At 37.3% G+C, this 18954-nt stretch overlaps 1 protein-coding gene across 2 annotated transcripts; it reads right to left on the bottom strand.

Moving 5' to 3' along the window:
- Positions 1–11384: 11384 nt before the first annotated feature.
- Positions 11385–16189, bottom strand: LOC141480538 (uncharacterized). Of its 2 annotated transcripts, none has more exons than XM_074170646.1 (3): positions 15982–16189; positions 12661–12735; positions 11385–12590 (listed from the first exon to the last, which is right to left on the bottom strand). In XM_074170646.1, exon 3 carries the CDS (start codon positions 12584–12586, stop codon positions 11450–11452), a length of 1137 nt encoding a protein of 378 aa, XP_074026747.1. In that variant the 5' UTR covers positions 12587–12590; positions 12661–12735; positions 15982–16189; the 3' UTR covers positions 11385–11449. The 2 variants fall into 2 exon arrangements, with proteins under 2 accessions (XP_074026747.1, XP_074026746.1); XM_074170645.1 differs by having other exon boundaries at positions 15996–16189.
- Positions 16190–18954: the final 2765 nt, after the last annotated feature.

Here is an 18954-nt window from a genome sequence, read left to right as displayed (position 1 = left end):
AATTGGCTGATCTAAGTTTTGACGCTCTACATTCATCAAATTATGATTTGAGTGTATGTTATGATGCTGAGGAGGTGCGAAAACTTCTGGAGCTTAGTGAGAAGTATGAACTCGGTGTGGCATTGTGTCATAAATATTCGTATGGAAGCAGAAATTTGGACGAGTTCTGTGAGCTGATAATTGAAGCAGACTTAAAACAATTCCTTTACGATATATGCACCTACCTACCGCAGAATATCATAGAGAAATATCAATTGGAACCACGGAGTCCCAACCCACAACTGGAAGAATCCTTACATGATGGTGTTTAGAATATTTTAAATGTGTTGTATATGTGATAATCAAATTATGTTTCAATTTATATCCATCTATATATAATTGTTTGGTGAATAAAAGGCAGGAAATAATTATTGAGTGTTTTAATATCGAATATTTCATGGTGAATTACATGTCAATCTTATTATAATCCAGTCTAAACAGAACCATTAAGAGCATTATAAGATAAAACAGCATCGTGGAGGATTAGTGCATATACTTTGGTGTTCGCTGGAAACTTCACCTTGCGTGTTTCGAATTCAATTTTGATGTCGACAGTGGATGACTTCATAGCTTCAGGTTGATGGGAGCAGTCGATGATGAATAGTGGGTTGTTACGAAAGCTGCCAATATCCATCATCGGTTCACTCATAGCTTTATCATAGTAGCTGCGTTGGAAGTTTTCATATGCATAATAGGCTGATGAGTCTAACTTCTTGTCGAAATCCAGATTCCAACGCTCATATGGGTATACTTCAGAGTTCAGAGATAGTCGAATATTATTAATATTCACATGTATGAATTTCGTTACATCTTTTGATATATTTTCGGAATGGTCTGTGTTTTGAAAGCCGATGATGATGTATCGAGGTCTTTCAAGACTGTTGGTCGTCTTCACGGCCCATATATCTGAGGATGTGTCACGAAGTGTGGGTAATTCATAAAGGTCCCACATACGATAAGCCACCTTCACGTTAGCATTATTACCATTTTTATCGATGCGATTCAATAACTTCAGTTTCTGTCGATCTTCCGGCACAATGTGTCTGATTCTCCATTCTATTTTATTGATTTCCAAATCTGCATCGACTTCCCCAATAAATGAATTTTTGAATGATCGTGCTATAATCAAAATGAGCTCCTGTTTTACATTCAGTATCCCCTTATTGTAATCTTCACCAAAACCCATGAGATACTTCAAGGGTAATTTACCGCTGAATACATTGCTGACAGAATCCAATATATCTTGTTTATTCACATCAAGACCCCATCCTATCGGTAGTAGCGAATTTGCATGTGTTTGTCCAAATGATATCATCGTTTTCATTGTGGTAGTTATGCCGGGTTTTCGAACAACGGCCACTTGCTCTCCACCCATTTCATAGCGAATTTCGTCGAAGAGGAAGGCGAGGGCGTTATTGGATAGGTAGCACTGCTTCGTGGCATCAGATGGTGTGAACTTCCCCTCGATATATATGTAACTATCTGCAATATCGAGTATAAGATCTTGAAAATTGATTGGAATTCTTATTTCATCTGAATTTTTGTAATATGGTGAACCATACGGCTTATATGTATGCTCATGAAGGCTAATGAGGGAATGGTCGAACAGGGGCTCTTCGAACACCTCCAGTTTATCGCTTGTGGTAATGGTCGCCATGTTATTACTATTTTTTATATCGCACCTTCAAGCCAATAGATTTGAGGAAGTTTAAACTACTAGCGCTCAGCCTATATCTTGATCGTTCGGCGGGCATACGTGGAATGAATCGACTTTTAGATTTTTTCTTCTTTAAATGTACATGATTATAGTCTCCACCAAATGCATTACGCTGATTCAACTGCTGCCGCTGCTGCAATCGCTGGATATTGAAGCACAACCCCATTTTTTAGAAACAATTATGGTGAAATCTATAGCTTTATCAATTATTGACATCTGCTCAGCGTTAGGAAATGATAAATAATGAGTTAAAATTTAGTCAACTCCTGCTTTATACTGATTTTTTCACAGATTATCATCGCTCACCATCTTTTTTGCTCAATTGTTTGAATGCTTATCGAGGGTTGTTTTATTATATCAGATTGCATCGATTTGATATCCTTTTCCATATGTTCACATTTTTTTACAATTTCCACTAATTTCAGCCCAAGCGTAATGAGATCTTCCCTGACTGATGCGGAATATTTTTCTACTCCATCTAATCTCAAATTGATTTCATCAATATCAGAATCTAATTCTCCTCTGATCTTCGAGATGTAAAAACCAACATATTCCCGATTAACACAATCCGTACTCTCTTTAGGCTCGGCTATATTTCTCAATCGTTTATTTTCCATATCAAAGTTTCCATCGGAAGTCAATTTAAAACCAACTCCAGGTTTTCCTCGCAAAACATTATTTGAAACTGCCTTACTTCTGCGACCAAACTTGTCGATGCTTGCTCACTCATTTTTGTGATACACTTATGACGGTCGTCGATGTTGTGAATCAACATATGAGAAATGATGATCGTTATAGCCTAATCAATTCCAATTTAACTATTATTTTTTCACCATTGAAATTGATTAGATTACCATTATCATCCAATATGCGTAAAGTGATATTGTCGAGGTACTTACGACCGCCAGGCTGTATTGGCATATAAATAATATTTTGCGGTTCCTTGGTGAGTTTGTAATCGGGCTCTACATCAATATCAAATTCAAAGATGCTATGGATTTCATCACCATTTGAATATGCTCCAGCTGTGACATTACAATCCACACGAATAATTCTCACCTTATTGATATTTACGGGCAATGTTGATTCATGAGTTTCATCGATGCCAAACACATCGGCTTCGAACCCTAAAAGTTCGGCAATAGTGTTTTCATGTTTGAGATGGATGTAATATTTCGACCTCATTTCACATTTCAGAGTGTTGTTGTTTGCGTGTAGGAGAAATACTCCATCGATATTCTCCTCAGCTCCATTCTCCAATTGCATTTCTTTGGATTTGATGAATTTTTGAATCACCTTATTGATTTTATCAATTTCATATGCTCCAGGTGGAATTTTTATAATGATAGGAGGTGAGTTAGCTTCTTTAGAATAGGCGATAACATTATTTTTCACATCCACATTGAATATGGAGTTGTAGGAATAGAAACCGTGTAAGCCCAGACCATAATTAGCGCAACTATCCAATTCGATGGGTGGGTAGAAGTTGGCGCTCAACTCGCTAGAGTGCCCCGACAATGAAAACGTGCGTGACATGACTGATGAATTTTCATTGACTCATGTCTTTTTATTGCTGACAGCAGAAATTGTGGAGTAATCGTCGTTTTTTAGGTGGTCTGTCCAGATGATCCATCCCATTATGTGTGACTACATTCACATCATTCACTTTACAATAACAACAGAAAATTTTTCTTGTAGGTGGTCCATCATTCACATCGGAATTATTGCTGCTATCGCTGGAATTATTCTGATGGTCTTCGCAGTACTGATACTTCAAGACATCAATATCATTTTGTAGATTTTGTGGTAACTTATCCCATACAGATGCAATTTCATGCGATGCACACCCAATCAACACCTCTTTCGGCATATCAGCGAGTTGTTCTTTACTCATTTTTCGTAAAGTGCGTACTCTGGAATATGCGATCAATGAATGACTCATCCTCTTGATACTTTCCCTGTCCTGCGCTGGTGTTATCTCCATGTCTTGCTCTGTAGAAATTCCAAACACAAATGACCACACCATACTGTGTTGAATTGTTGTTTACGCTCATAGTTATATGTGATAATATTGATAGGATTTGAACCCCTATAAAAATAGTGAATCAATTCTTTTGGAGGGGGTAAATCACCGAAACTATCAAAATATTTCACTGAAGTGTCACATTTTCTGTATGCTACCCAATGTGTCCCTTGACCATGTCGACTATCCAAATTTACTATGGCAGATTCATATCGGAGTGGTCCCGATTTTGGCAAATCGTCACGCATATATACCCCCCGAAAATATGGAATCATCATTTTCTTAGCATGATAGTTGAGGTCGATGTTGGAGAGAGCTCTTTGAGGTAGCAAATCTATGAGTTTTTTGAAATTTGAGGTTTCAAATAGACCCCTAATCCTTTACGGTAAGGCTTCAAGTACATACCGCTTCCTCGTTTACCTAGAGCGATTGCCTCCATGTTTTTATTATGTCGATTTGCCTCACTCAATTGCTCCCTACTCGCTTTCGCTGCTTGTACTGCTTTTGTTATGCCAGCTGTAGCACCGGCTAAACTACCTAGCGCCGATAAACCAGCAAAAATTGGAATGAGTGGTAGTATTCCACCAATTTTAGGAATTGGTATGATTCGCGGTGTGCGAATTTTCTTTTTCCCACCCGCAGCCCTCGTATATTTGCGTGCTGCTTTCAGTGCAATTTCAGCTGCTCTTTTAGAATTTTTGACAACAAATTCACTTCCGCCCGCTTTGTGTAGAACATCACGCACTTTCTTAACGATTCCAGAACCAAAAGCTATCACCTTAGAGTCTTTCAATAGTTTTTTTGATTTTTTTTTCCTGGTAGGACCTTTTTTTTCTGTATCCGTGACTGCTTGGATGGTGACTCGCAACCCATACCAAATCGCCGTTTCCCCTTCATTATATTCGTAATCAGCCAAGCGGCTCCTTTCTCTCCAATAGATGCGTCTTTTGCCTTGAATCGATTCCAAGCACTTTCTGCAAGCTCCTGATCTGCTCTGTGTCTAGCTGAAAGATTGTTAGGATTTTGTGAATATGCAATATCGTGTTTTCGACATTCAGAATCCAGTTGATTGACACCCGGATCACCTCTCGCCAATCTTTTCTGCAATTTGGTGCCAGGGCCGCAATACTGATAGCCAGGTAAGTGTAATTCGAAAGGTAGATTATTGATGAGGGAATTGACCAATCCCCTACCAGCTTTATTTGAATGCCACTCAGGAGATCTACATCGGCTCATAACCCCCATTTAAATAAAGGAATCGATATGGAGACCTGCTTATATAGTCTCCAACTGTCATACAATGCGCATACTGAAGCAGAAGCTCCAATTTTCCATCGATAATTTCGATGAAAAAGTGGGTGGCGGATCGGAAAGCGGTGTGAAACAGCGTCATGGATCCTTACTTCCACTATCCATTCGCGGTCTGATTATCGGACCTTCCAATTGCGGCAAGACAAATGTTATGATTTCTCTACTGACTCACCCTCTAGGATTACGATTTGCAAATGTTTATCTTTATTCAAAGTCCCTTTATCAACCCAAATATGAGTATTTACGTGAAGTATTAGCTCCAATTGAAGGGTTGGGATTTTACACTTTCACCAATAATGCAGCTGAAATAGTAGAGCCTTCAGATGCCAGAACCGATTCAATATTCATTTTCGATGATGTGATGTGTGAGAAACAGGATGTTATACGATCATATTTCAGTATGGGTCGTCATAAAAATGTGGATTGCTTCTATCTAGCCCAAACATATTCACGAGTCCCGAAACAATTGATTCGAGATAATGCAAATTTTATTGTGCTGTTCAAACAAGATGATATGAATCTCAATCATATTTTTTCTGACCACGTGTCACCAGATGTGACATACAAGCAATTTAAAGATATGTGTGCGAGATGTTGGGTGGATAAATATGGATTTTTAGTAATTGATAAGGATCGAGAAGTGCAAGATGGACGTTATCGAAAAGGATTTGATGCTTTCATATATCCTTGACGTTCTTGAAACAATTGAATCATTCGAGTGCTAGATAGTGTGGACGACGCTTCATTGTACACATTCTTGAAGTGAATACATTATGGAGGGAAAAAATGATGATGAAATGTGTTTGAAAAGAAAGTTAATTGAAGCAACAGATGCCGTTCGGAAGAAATTCAATTATATCAAGAATAGTCGCTTAGGTGATCAATCAGCACTCGAAAGAATCTATGAGCCAATAATAACACCTTTGAAAGCAATATCTGCCAATACTGGAGGAGCATCTCAAATAAATCAGGTAATGCAGACAACAAAGAGTGCTACACCACTCACCGCCAAAAATATAATTAAAAGTGAGCTAAAAACGAAATTTGAAGAGGCTTTTTCGAAGGATCTTCAAGCTTCTTCGTCGACAACTTCAGATTTAGAATCATCTAATGTGCTTGATAATGGTGATGAGGTACAAAAGCACATACAAAAGTTAATATCAGGAAATCCCTCATACGATACCGTCTTTGGAGTACACATGAACACTGAAACGGGAAATTTACAAATGGGTGTAGCTGATGTGGAGTTCATCGATGAGAAAATTGTGTTCAAGAAAAATGGTAAAACTATTGCCACTTATCAGGGTACCCCAAAACTATATAAATTGATATTCATGAAAGTACCATCGGGAAATATCCCCTCTTCCGATATGACCACTTATGGTGATATACTCAAATTAACGAAGGCAGCATATAAATACAATGAAAGAAAACAGGGTCTACTATCAAATAATTGGAAGAAATATCGAGAAATAATCGTACCACTATTATCTAATGGAAACCCACTGCAGAATCCCAGTAGAGAAGGTACCGGTATAATCAAAATACCCACTCAAAAAAAATATATCAGAAATAAGCATATAGATTATGTTTATTGGAATAAACTCGAAGAATTGGTTGATCGCCTTCAATTGCTTTGGAGTTCACGAATGGCTGGACATACCGGGCACGATAATGAAATATTGGCCATAATTGAGGAATTACGTGAAGAAGGATTAGTCTATTGAGCGTAATATAATGAACACAATGTATGAAGCTGACTCAGTTACTCACAGATGATCTAACTATGCATACCACAATTGATAAATTTGGGCGTAGAAGGGGTGGTGTTGGTAAACCACTTGTTGGAAGATCGGGTGTTGGATTCATTCTTACACCACATGGTGATTATGACATTCAGAATAAGCGATTGCAGAATATTGGTGAACCTGTAGACGGTGAAGACTCTGTAACTAAAAGATACGTTGATAATCATATTAAAGAAACCAAGGAATCAACCCTGAACTATTTCGAAGAATTCATTGCGCCAGCGCTACGATACGTCAAAAAAAACATTGATTCAAAAAATACCGAACTGCGAATCATCATTGACAAAAATGCACTCATCACTTCAGCATTAGCTGATCGATTGACTAATATGGAAAAGCGAATTGGTGTTGTAACCGAGTTGGTTGATACTTTTACTGAGCGAGTTATTGAAGTTGAACAGTCAGTTGTTAAACCTGCACGTGAACAGTAGCGAACTGAATTCTCGACTTCATCACTTCGAAGAAGTCATATAGCAGTAATATGAGTGATGCAAAATGGCAGGTTGTGAAGGAAATACATAAGCCGGCGCGTCGAAATTTTCCCCGTCGAAAGACACTAATAAAGGGATTTTATGACTTGTGGCAGATGGATCTGATGGAAATGCAACCAGATGCTAAAGAAAATAATGGTTATAGGTACATCCTCATAGTTATCAACTGTCATTCAAAGTATGTATGGTCAAGACCACTGAGAAATAAAACAGCTGATTCAGTTACTGCAGCTATGGCGAGTGTGTTGAAAGATGCGAAGCATGTCCCAAGGAACTTACAATCTGATCACGGTACCGAGTTTTATAATTCAAAATTTTCATCGCTAATGAGAGAGCACCGTATTAATCATTACTCAACATTCAGCACAAAAAAGGCTGCAATTGCGGAAAGAGTCATCAGGACGTTGAAAAGTTGGCTTTATAGACAATTTTCACTTCAAGGCCATTACAGTTGGTTGAATATTCTTCCTAAAATTACCAGTCAATATAACAACAAAGTTCATCGTACCATTGGTATGAAGCCCGTAGACGTAAAACCATCCACAAAAATGACAGTTTATGCAAGATCAAAGAAACAGCATGGAAAACGTGAAAAAAAAGAATTCAAAATTGGAGATATGGTGCGAATCAGTAAGTTTAAAAATGCATTCGCCAAAGGTTATACAGCAAATTTCACTACTGAACTTTTTAACGTTGTGAAAATTAATAGTACAGAGCCTATAACTTATGAGCTAGAAGATGTGAATGGAGATCCGATAAAAGGTTGCTTTTATAAAATGGAATTGAATAAAGCGAGAGATCCCAATACATATTTGGTTGAGCGAGTTTTGAAAAGGAAAGGACGTCGCCTATTTGTGAAGTGGTTGGGATTCTCTGGAGATCATAACTCTTGGATCGATGAAAGTTCATTATTTTAATTGAAATATTATTGTAGTAAATGGAAAAATAAAGACAATATGATGAAATTGAATTTTTATTATTGAATATTAAAGCAATTTATTTATTCAACATATAATTTCACATGTATTGAATATTGACATTAGCTGTGATGGGTGGCACTGTAACCAATGGAATATATGTCCGAATAGCGTTACCATATATTTCTCGTCTTTTCACCTGATCTTCACTGTTCAAACACCAACAATCCCGGAAGTGAATGTTCTCATTGGGATAGAAATCACCAACATTTTCACATAATATCAATCCACTTCTGCATACGGTACATAAATTGTTCCAACAATCTACTTTATAGTTATCACAACGTAGACAACGTTGAAGTAGTAACTCACAATTTGCTGCACAGTTCACACAAATATTTCTATAAATTCCCATATTGTCACACACGATTCCTATGGAACATTTGCAGCACTGATGGTGGGGGCATACTTCTGGAGTTGAATTATTTGTCGCCTTTGAAACTTTAATTGGACTCGGAACTTGGGTTGGATTTTTCAATACACATCTACGACACAGACCGGTACATGGATTGACAATTACTACACATTATAACTTGATTGACTTTGATTGGATGACCGCGTACTTTCGGTTTTGAATCCCACTCTTTTGGAAAAGGCATATTAGTATCCACTATTGGATGTCGAAATATTCAACTGATGAATTCAAATGTACTCTCATGAACTTCTCTTCCTATTATAAACACATAGAGTGAAAAGAGGAGGGGTGGTGTAGTGGTGGGGTTACCACCTCTACAAGAAAAAAAAAACATATAAAAATCGACTCGCAACTCTAAACTCCAATTACTATTCACTAGTGCTAGTAGTACCTTTGACGAAACTTATCGAAAAATAAAAAAAAATGAACGCTAAAAAATCAATGAAGTTTTGATGAGATTGTCTCTCGAAGACGAAAATAATCGGTTTTCTGATGAAGATGATGAACTTCCCCCCAACGACATTATTGATGAAGAGGATGAACTTCCCATCGACGTTATTGAAGAAGAGGATGATATCGTCGAAGGAGGGGATTACATAATCGACATCGTAGATGACATCGACGTAGAAGAAGACGGTGTAGCCATGGTAGATGAGGGTATCGATGTAGAAGAAGACGGTGTAGCCATGGTAGATGAGGGTATCGACGATGACCCGGCGACTGACAATGGGAACATCATTATAGGAAGTCGTTGGTTGAATGTCAGTGATACGGTGGAAAATAATTTAGATTTATATTGTGTTACGGACTCTCATGTTCGTATACGAACCATTGATGATACCATCTACATGTTATGTTGGTGCTGTTTTAGGTTTTATTCCCATCGAAATAATAATGGGGGTGAGTATCAACATATTGATATCCATTACACTATTTCGATGATGGGGATGACGCAAACTTTTTGCGAAGCTTGTGACAGGCCACTGACGAACTTTCGTCGATTGGATGTTTGCATAATTTGTAACCATGTACCCTCACAATGATTTGTTTTAATAAATATTATATATTTTTTATTGTTGTTGTTTTTTTTTGTTTAACACTAAACCTTTCAATGGAAAAAAATCAAATCCTTCTCAAAAAAAAATTATTGACACAAATAGTGGATGAACTGAAGTGTATGGTTAGATATCCAAACTGTTACTAGTTGATTTCGAATATATCTTCCAATGATTCGTTGAATGTATTGGACTTCTCTATTTTTTTTCTATCAGATATGAGTGATACATATGGGTAATTAGCTTTAAAAAAATATTGGGTTAGGTTGAACACTGCCCCAAACCACGCAGTATTCCGTGTGCACCAACCAGATTATGTGCACTCCGAGAAAACTAACCTAACCCAACCATTTTAATCGTCATCTATAATGATTATGTCAGGATCCGGAGAGTCGGGTATCTCGAGGGGGTCATCGAATTCATCATCCAAATACGGCTCCATAATGTCGGGGCTGGGTGATTCTTCCCGAACTATCAGAAAAAACTCGTTCATCACCCCAAAGTCGGCATCTGGATCCATTGGGTCATCAAATTGGCCATACTCATCAGCTTCATATTCGAAATAACGTCGTTCCTCATTCAAATCAATGGTGGTATCTGAATACCCATCGAAGTCGTCCGGACACGTTGAAGTGATATCTTGCACTTGGATATCTCCATAGGACGAACTCTCGGGAGAATCGACATGAGGCTCACTTGAGGAATCAGCTTCCTGCACAATTGGAGTTACTCGATTCATGATGAGTGAACAAGTCTATGAGTTATTGAGAATGCAACCTTTTATATATGATTTGTAGAAGGAGGGAGAGTGGAGGGGGTGATGGAGGGGGTCAACCGCACAGTTAACAATACCTTAGGAGTTGAGAATATGTAGTTGGATCATCATGGATCATCATCATGGATCATCATCAATTGGTTCTTTTTGCAATCCGCTCAGGAGAAAAATTTCACCTAAACTGACCTAACCTAACCAACTGTATGCAATCATTTATATTCACATCTACTTATTCGAACATACTAAATGATAGTTACTTCCATTATTCATCTATTCTTTCCTGTTTTTTTTTCATTAGCCAGCTGCCACACCCTTATAAACGACAACCATCAGAAGTCGCAACTTGTGTGAGCCAATGACTAATGATGTAACGTCTATTTGTTGAACTACTCTAATGAATAATTTCTTTCATTATTTATATATGGAAACGTCACATTCGAATTGAATGATGCTGAGGGATGGGGCAAGGTTTTTAGCTTCTTTATTATTAATCAAACTCATTAGTTTTACCATACAAAGTTTATTTCTCCTAGATCTTATTTTGAACTAACTCATATTGCAAATGAATACTAACATAGATTGTACTATTTCTGTGGTTAATTTCTACATGCTAAATATGGCTAGAACATGACTAGATTAAAGGAATAAATACTGCCCCAACCTCGCAGTATTCTGTGTGCAACAACCAAAGTATATGCACTCCTTTCAATTCCTTGTTTATTTTTTATTTAATTTTATCATGAAAAAAATTACAACCTTAAAATTGACATGCAAAAAATATTTTATAAACAACTTAAATATATCTTAAAATTAACATGCACTACATATATACATATATTTACAAATCCATCGGTAAGCCGGCAATCATGTCCTTCCATCGCCGCACCCGAGGCTCGTACTTCTCAATGTAAGCCACTAGCTCGCCTTCAAGTTGATCTTCTTTGCGAAGATCCGCTTCAATGCGAGACAGCTGCTTATCTAATTCCCGCTTCTGAGCCTGAATGCCTTCAATTTTTGCACTCATGGCTCGGCGGCGGGAATCGCACTCACCTCGACGCTGTCGCTTCTTGCTCAATTCATCCATCACAGATCGCATGTATGAGAAAGAATTAACAACTTTCCGGTCCTCACATGTGCTCTGTGATAGAGGAACTTCCGCAGCGACCTCTCGTGTGGGCGAAGGAATGTTTTCCTCAGGAAGGGCTGGTGAGGTTGATCTCCCATCCTGATGTAAAGGAGACGGACTAGCTTCCCGATGGACATCTACAGCCACTTGCACCTGGTGGACGGGTGCTACAAGGGAGGATGGTCCAGCTTTAGATATTTCCGAAGAACGGGTTGCTTCCGGCCAAGCTCTAATGGCCGTGTTTCTTTCACACCTTTTTCTGAAGACGCTCAGTTTATCGCCCTTCCTCCGGATTGATGGCTTCGACTTCGACTTCGCGGATGGTGGTTTCGTCTTCTTGGAACTCCGCTCTTCAGACTTCACCACCTTGTTGTTGGCCCGTATCCGCTTCTTCGGGTTTTCAAACTCATCCTCGGAGTCGATCTGGGATAACACACCAGGTAGCTGTGCCAACATCACATCTTCCACATCCGATAGATCTAGAAGATCTGGCAGTGGTTCCTCCAAGTTTGGATTCAACGTCTCCAACAACCCTTCCAAACTCTGAGACGTCGGTACCGCCTCGATGGATAGGTCCATCATTGATTCCGCTTCCTGGTCTGGGTTGAAATCACGAAAGAGGGACTTGACATTGGAAGTCGTCGTCATCGGAGCCATCGTTGCCATCTGGGTCCTAGGTGGCTGGATCACCACGTCCTGATGGACAACCACCCTCCTGCGCATGGCTTCATCTAGCTGGGCTTCAGATAGCGGGGTTCCAGCCATTAACCCCTTCCTGCGCATGGTCTCCCTCTCTTGGGCTTCAGTACGAATGGTTCCATCCATCAGGGCAGCTCGTAAGAAAGACATGCTTCTGAAAAAAATAAAATATAAGTCAATACAATATACATATATATATATAGTTATTGAAATTATGAACTTACATTGAATCGAAAAAATTTCCACTGGAAGCAGGTTGGCTCGACTGGGCACTGGAGGTAAGTTCACTCGAAGGACTACTGCAAGCGAATGATTTACTCTGGCCTCCTCTCGCATTTTAAAAGGATAAGCTCCACCCACTTCCCTCTCTACAACCCCACCATCAGTTGTGCACTGTGTGGGGGTTGTGGTGGGGTGAAGTGGGAGAGAACGATAACATTCATTAACTATATTCAATTGGTATGAATTTTCCAATTATTGTTGAACATTAAAAAAAATGGGTATATATATTTTTAATATTCAATTAGTCAATTGCTCTTCCAATAATTTAATGAGTAGATCTAATTTTCCATTGCCGACATTGCTTTCATCTTTCAACACTTCCAAAAAAATTCTGAAATTCTGATTGGGGCATGTTTGATAAAACTCAATGTCGTTATGTCCCCAAGGTAATGTCTTGGTGGTATTAGGTATTATGAACCTTTTATCATCCTTATGTGATAGAGCAACTTTATTGCACATTAATGTATATACTTTATGTAAATCACTTCGAAATATATTCATCTTTCGCAATATTGTACCACCTGTTTCAACAATCTTTATGTAATCATCAACTGATATTTGATTTCTTATAACGGATTTTTTGATACCTTTTGCCTTCTTTATTTCATCTGATACACTTTGAACGTGATAAGCTTTGGCACCTGTGCCGTGGAAACTAATGATGGGATCACTCGGGAGTTCATCCTTCATCTTTCCAAGTATCGACTTCGTTACTGGCACATTGAATTAATTATTCATCACATAGTTGGAAGTGTCAAATTTATCAATGTTCTCACTCATGAAATCATAGAAATTATCAGTCATTATTTTCAATATCAAAGAATCCGTATCGGTATATAGAAGAGAAGCTTGAGATCCGTAATGCTTTTTGATGACGTCATAGAAAAAGTCGTAGATAACAGTTTTCGACATATCCAATATGCAAAATCCCAGATATAATGGTTTATTGTAGCAAACCTTAACTCTACCCATATGAATGGCGACAAAGTCTTCCGAAAATATAGATAATGTTTTGAAATTGGGACGAGCTATAAGAGCGTTGGCACCCATACCTCTTCTTATAGATTCCCAATGTGTAACAATGCGAATGTCTCTTCTATTATTAACATTCTCCATTGTTTTACCATATATGGAATTCACGTTTAGTTTGAAATAGTTCTTCTCAAACTTATTCTTGGCATTATTTCTTAGGGTTGTATTCAAATCAATATATTTCTTCAACCATGGTGATTGATTGAATCTGAGAATTCTATGAGTTCTCATCACCATCAAACCATTACGAACCGCCTGTTTCAAATTTCTATAGTGAACAATATATTTTTTTTATCATTCAAATTCGGTATGAGTTTGGGTATTTTAGACTTTGAACCAGGTGGTATAATGCTCTCCACCAAAAATGGCAAATCTGAATGTAAATCGTGCAATTCTATAGGATAGTGCACATCTACTTCAAGAATGTATCCTTGACAGCCATCATCTGGGATGCTATTGATATCTAGCTGACTTATTTCATCGGCGGTCAACCAAGTGAATCCGTCAACAGGTAGTGATTGACACATACTATGGTCATATAGATTGGTTGCATCCAAATACATTATGAAGGATGAAGGTTCGTTGGGATTATAATTCGGAAGAAATTGATTATTTGCAATATGCTTCCTTTCCGAACATTGGCTAACACCGCCACGTATACCATTTTGGAAAAAATGCACCATATCGATATCAGTTAGTAATTCTAACTCGACCCCTGTAAACTTCAACATAGCATCCCAAGATAGACCTGGAGATGTGAAATAATGAGCAGGATCCAATTTGTATGTACCCAAACTCATATTTCTGAAATTTTCAAAAATATCACACAACAACAGAACATCAGATTTCAAGTAAATGTCAGAATATTCACCTAAATCCCGACAATTGAACATGCCCCATACCTGTTTCACTCTATCATAATCCTCATCAGAAATATGCTTCTCATTCAGTTTATCATAAAAGTCCAACTTCGATGGTATACTTGAATAATTCAATTTATCCAGACAATCGATAAAGTTATAAGGAAAAACACCTTTCTGCCTCATTAGCTGAAATTTATCATTTTCTGGAAAATATTTTTTAGTTTCAACAAAATGTTTTTCATCCAAATTATCACCCAACTCTTGTAGAGATGCAGCCAAAAATTTGAAGCTGTCCACAAATCTCAATTTCAAATATTTTTTTTTTATTTGACCATTTCGATACAATGTATTTTCCATGAATAGATGTTTCGTGAAAGAAACATATTTCTCTTTAGTTTGAGCGATGACATCAACTTTATTTTTATCGGTACATAACTCCTTTATGAATAAGTGGCAGTCATACCCGCTGAGATTATGGAAAATGATTGGAATGAATTCGGGCAATTTGAAATTGAGATTACAAATGGAATGAGTAGCTCCATTTCTTTTTTTCCCCGTTAGATGGCAATGATCACGTACTTTAATATCACCCTCTTCAAATTTATTTCCACATATCCCACATGTGGTGGCAATATTGAAGTCATGCTCTTCCTCAGCAGTCAAAGGACTCATCGGAACCACATTTTTCAAATATTTGTGATAAATATTGGTTACGTCAGCCTCCAAGTTTGAAACAAACACTTTAGCTGCATCAGCACCTCTGTATAATACAAATTTGGAGATTGAATCATCGAAAGAACACTTTATGATATATGAGAAAGCATATGGTTCATGAAGATAAGTTTTATTTGTGAAAGAGTGTGCAGGATTTGGTTCATTTGTGTGCACTGGTTTCAAAATAGATTCAAAATCAGCATACACAACGAATGGAACTTTCAATTGTTTTTCGAAATTTTCAAATTTCAAAATATTTTCAGGTACACATTTACCAAATTTGTCAATTCTTAAATTAGTGTTCGGTGTTGTTGTTGATATGTGATTACAATCATTTAACTGGTGTCGCAATAAAGCCCGCTCATCACTAAAGTACAATAAACAACCATCACAAAAATATTTTTTGTGGTGGTGTGCAGATATTTGGGATGATACTAGTCTCGATAAATCCTTTATCCAACAATAATGACTATTACCAGATTCGTCTGTGATATTCAATAGATTCACGTGACTGTTAAGCCTAGATTTTGAATAATGTAATGGGCCTACAACTTCATATTCGATTTTGCCATTTTTGAAAGTGTTCTCCAACCCATAAACATTGATAGAGCAATTATTCATAACCTCAAATTTAGGGATATCTTTCAACTTAACTGGAAATTCCATACCTGCTACATTCAATACGGTTGAAAAGTGCGGGTATGACGAAAGTTCACACACTCTCGCACTGGCAGGATATAAAGCTGAAGTCACAGCCCATGCAAAGCAGTAATGGTCCTGATTCACAACATTCACCACACTTTTCTTGGACTCGATGAATTTGGGAAGTTTGATGTAAGAAGATCCACCAAGGGGGCTAAACTTATTAATATTCACCTCCAAATACAAAATTTTCTCAATTGTCCAACCTGAAAACAGAGATTATTTTTCGACACACTCAATTGATGATGTTTAGAATAGATCACATACCTGAATCTCGATGTTGGAATTCCATCGCTTGGACAGTCAAACTATCAGCAAAATTGTTATATACCACATTCAAATCATTCGATTGATCAATAACTTGATTGGAACTATTGAATGCTTTAACATCACAGTACTCTTTAGTTTGTAGATTGTAGCGCCCAAACACCTCCATATTCACTTTCACAATTTTATGAATGACCAACACTTCTTCCAGTAGTTTCAACACTTTCTGCTTCAATTCATTGAAGAATGTGTTGTAATCCATATGGTGATTTTGACTATCCACCCTATAGCTCACAATTCTACACTTGAACGCTGTGCCTACAATTTTAACACCTTCCCCATAATGCACACATGCATTCGTTCTATGGTGCAAAGTTCTACGATGTACATTCATCTGATCACTTAAAATTGTCAAATTGCAGCACTGGCATGTCTGCATTACCGGAGGTGCTGGGGGGTTTAACCTCATCCTCTTCGGAGTTGATGCTTCTCCATCATTCTCAGTTGATGGTCCTCCATAATTCATCAACGTACATGAATCGCGCTGATGACGACGCAGGTTGTCACTGCGTGTGAAATTTTTCCCACATTCGTTGCACATATACATTTTGTATGAAATTATATGAACCACAAGATTAGGAGGAGAATGCGAACTGAGTGAAACATTCACATCGCACTCCCGTTAAAAGTATTTCCCCCACCACTACATGTTCAAGGTTATATGACATGCATATATATCAAGGTCGTAAGATGCTCTCCAAGGTTGAACCTCAAGGTCACATATTAGGAATAGCTTGAATTCTCAAGTTCAAATTTCATGTTCAAAGTTATATAGCATACACATAGCTCAAGGTTGATCTTGAAGGTAAAGCACAAGTTCAGAGTCATGTATTGCAGATATAATGAATAAAATGAAGATCATATGATGTGACATCTTTCAAGGTTTAACATCGAGGTCACGTATTGAGCAAGGATAAATCTCAAGGTCGAATCGCATGGTCATATTGAACGTGCATAATGCAAGATCATGAGGTATCTTTCAAGACCAAACTTCAAGGTCACATATTGAGGAACAGACTCAAATCTTAAGGTCGACACCTATGATCAAGGTCATATCATCTGACACGTAACTGAAGGTCATATGACGTCATTCAAGGACAAGGTCAAATGGTGGGGGGAGGTCCTCAAGCGGCCTTAGACAACTACTGACTTGTCCTATATAAGCAAAACTCCTAATTACTTGTTCAGATTAATCAGTAAGCGATCTGATAATCATTTTATCAATTTAAGAAAAGATGCACTTACCATTCCATATCATGTTACCACCAAATTTGAGGGATGTTTTTCTTACTTTGGACCGAAGTATCTAAATAATTTATTACCGTATATTCATTTGTCTATATATCAATTCAAAAAAACTTTGAAAATTCATTTCTTAGATGTTCAAAAATGATTGTAATCTTTATATTATCTCCATGATAGTTTTTTTTATATTATTTTTGTGTCTATTGTAACTGTTACTTATAGTCTTACTGTATGCTTATTTTTTTTTCTCTTAATTATGGGACGGGTGGAAGATAGCCTCTGGCTAACCCTTTTCGCTTTGTGTATAAAACTTGTTTTTGCACAATAAACGTTATTATTATTATTATTATATATAATGACTGCTCTTGGAAATTTACTCTCACACTGAAAGAAAACAAGCGCTGGCCAAATGTTCTTCATGTAAGAAGAAAAGGCCCCATACGTTTACGTAATAATTGATTTCAGTTGTTTTTCATCAAATACCTCAAGTACAAATTCAGAAGTAGCATTTATCAATCAACAGAAATGAGATTGGTGCTTTCAATTTCCTTATAGAAAGCGTAACAAGTTGATCATTTCATTATCGAATCAGTCAAGATTAATATTAAATGCCATTCTCTTTTTTGAATTGTGTAGAAATGCAATTTACCAAATATTAAACCAAATCCCACAAATTTTTTCCCTAATAACTTCAGCAACAGGAATTATTATAACGTCCACTAATACCGCTGAAACTTACATCGATCATTCATCAGAAATCCTCACAATATACAAGTAGAGTAGTTTTTTGTTTCGGAAAATTTGTTCGTACAGGATCACCGTATGAAACATTCAGGTACCTATTCGTACCTTCCTAAACTATTATAGAAATAAATTTAACTCTGTTCTCAATTCACTGGCATCTTACATCAGTTTCTTTTTTTGTTTATCACTGGACCTTCCAAGTAATAAAAAATCTAACAATTCCGTTGGTACCTATCACAACATTGCGATAACTACAAACGGCTGCAGACATTCAATTTGCTGGGTGTAACGCAATCAGAAACCATCCTGGTGTAGGTAGGTGTAGGTGTAGGGGGGTAGTTATTCCCAACAATTCTTGAAGATTAGGAAACAGTACATGTAATTTTTGGAAATAAATTGTTATTGTCAAAATTCTTCTTCGCTCTGTATTTTCGAAACAAAGCGCCCCATCAGAAATCATCAAAGAACAAACTATCCGTAGAATAGTCCTAAGAATAATCCCTTGAATTTTTCCTGCATGTTTAATAAATACCTATACTATACAATTTTTTCTACAGTTTGTTTCACTTCAACGCACCATGACATATCTACTAAGAAAACTTGAATAAC

The sequence above is a fragment of the Leptinotarsa decemlineata genome, unplaced genomic scaffold (genome assembly GCF_025532065.1).
Source record: "Leptinotarsa decemlineata unplaced genomic scaffold, Ldec_3_MD MMD2_P_RNA_scaffold_9, whole genome shotgun sequence".
In the NCBI taxonomy this organism is placed as follows: Eukaryota; Metazoa; Arthropoda; class Insecta; order Coleoptera; family Chrysomelidae; genus Leptinotarsa; species Leptinotarsa decemlineata.
The sequence above is the reverse complement of the archived record's forward strand: the minus strand, read 5'-3'. Positions and strand labels throughout refer to the sequence as shown.

What these genes read in the sequence shown, in the direction of transcription:
- LOC141480538 (XM_074170646.1), bottom strand. Translation starts at nt 12,586, where the DNA reads ATGTCTTTCTTACGAGCTGCCCTGATGGATGGAACCATTCGTACTGAA.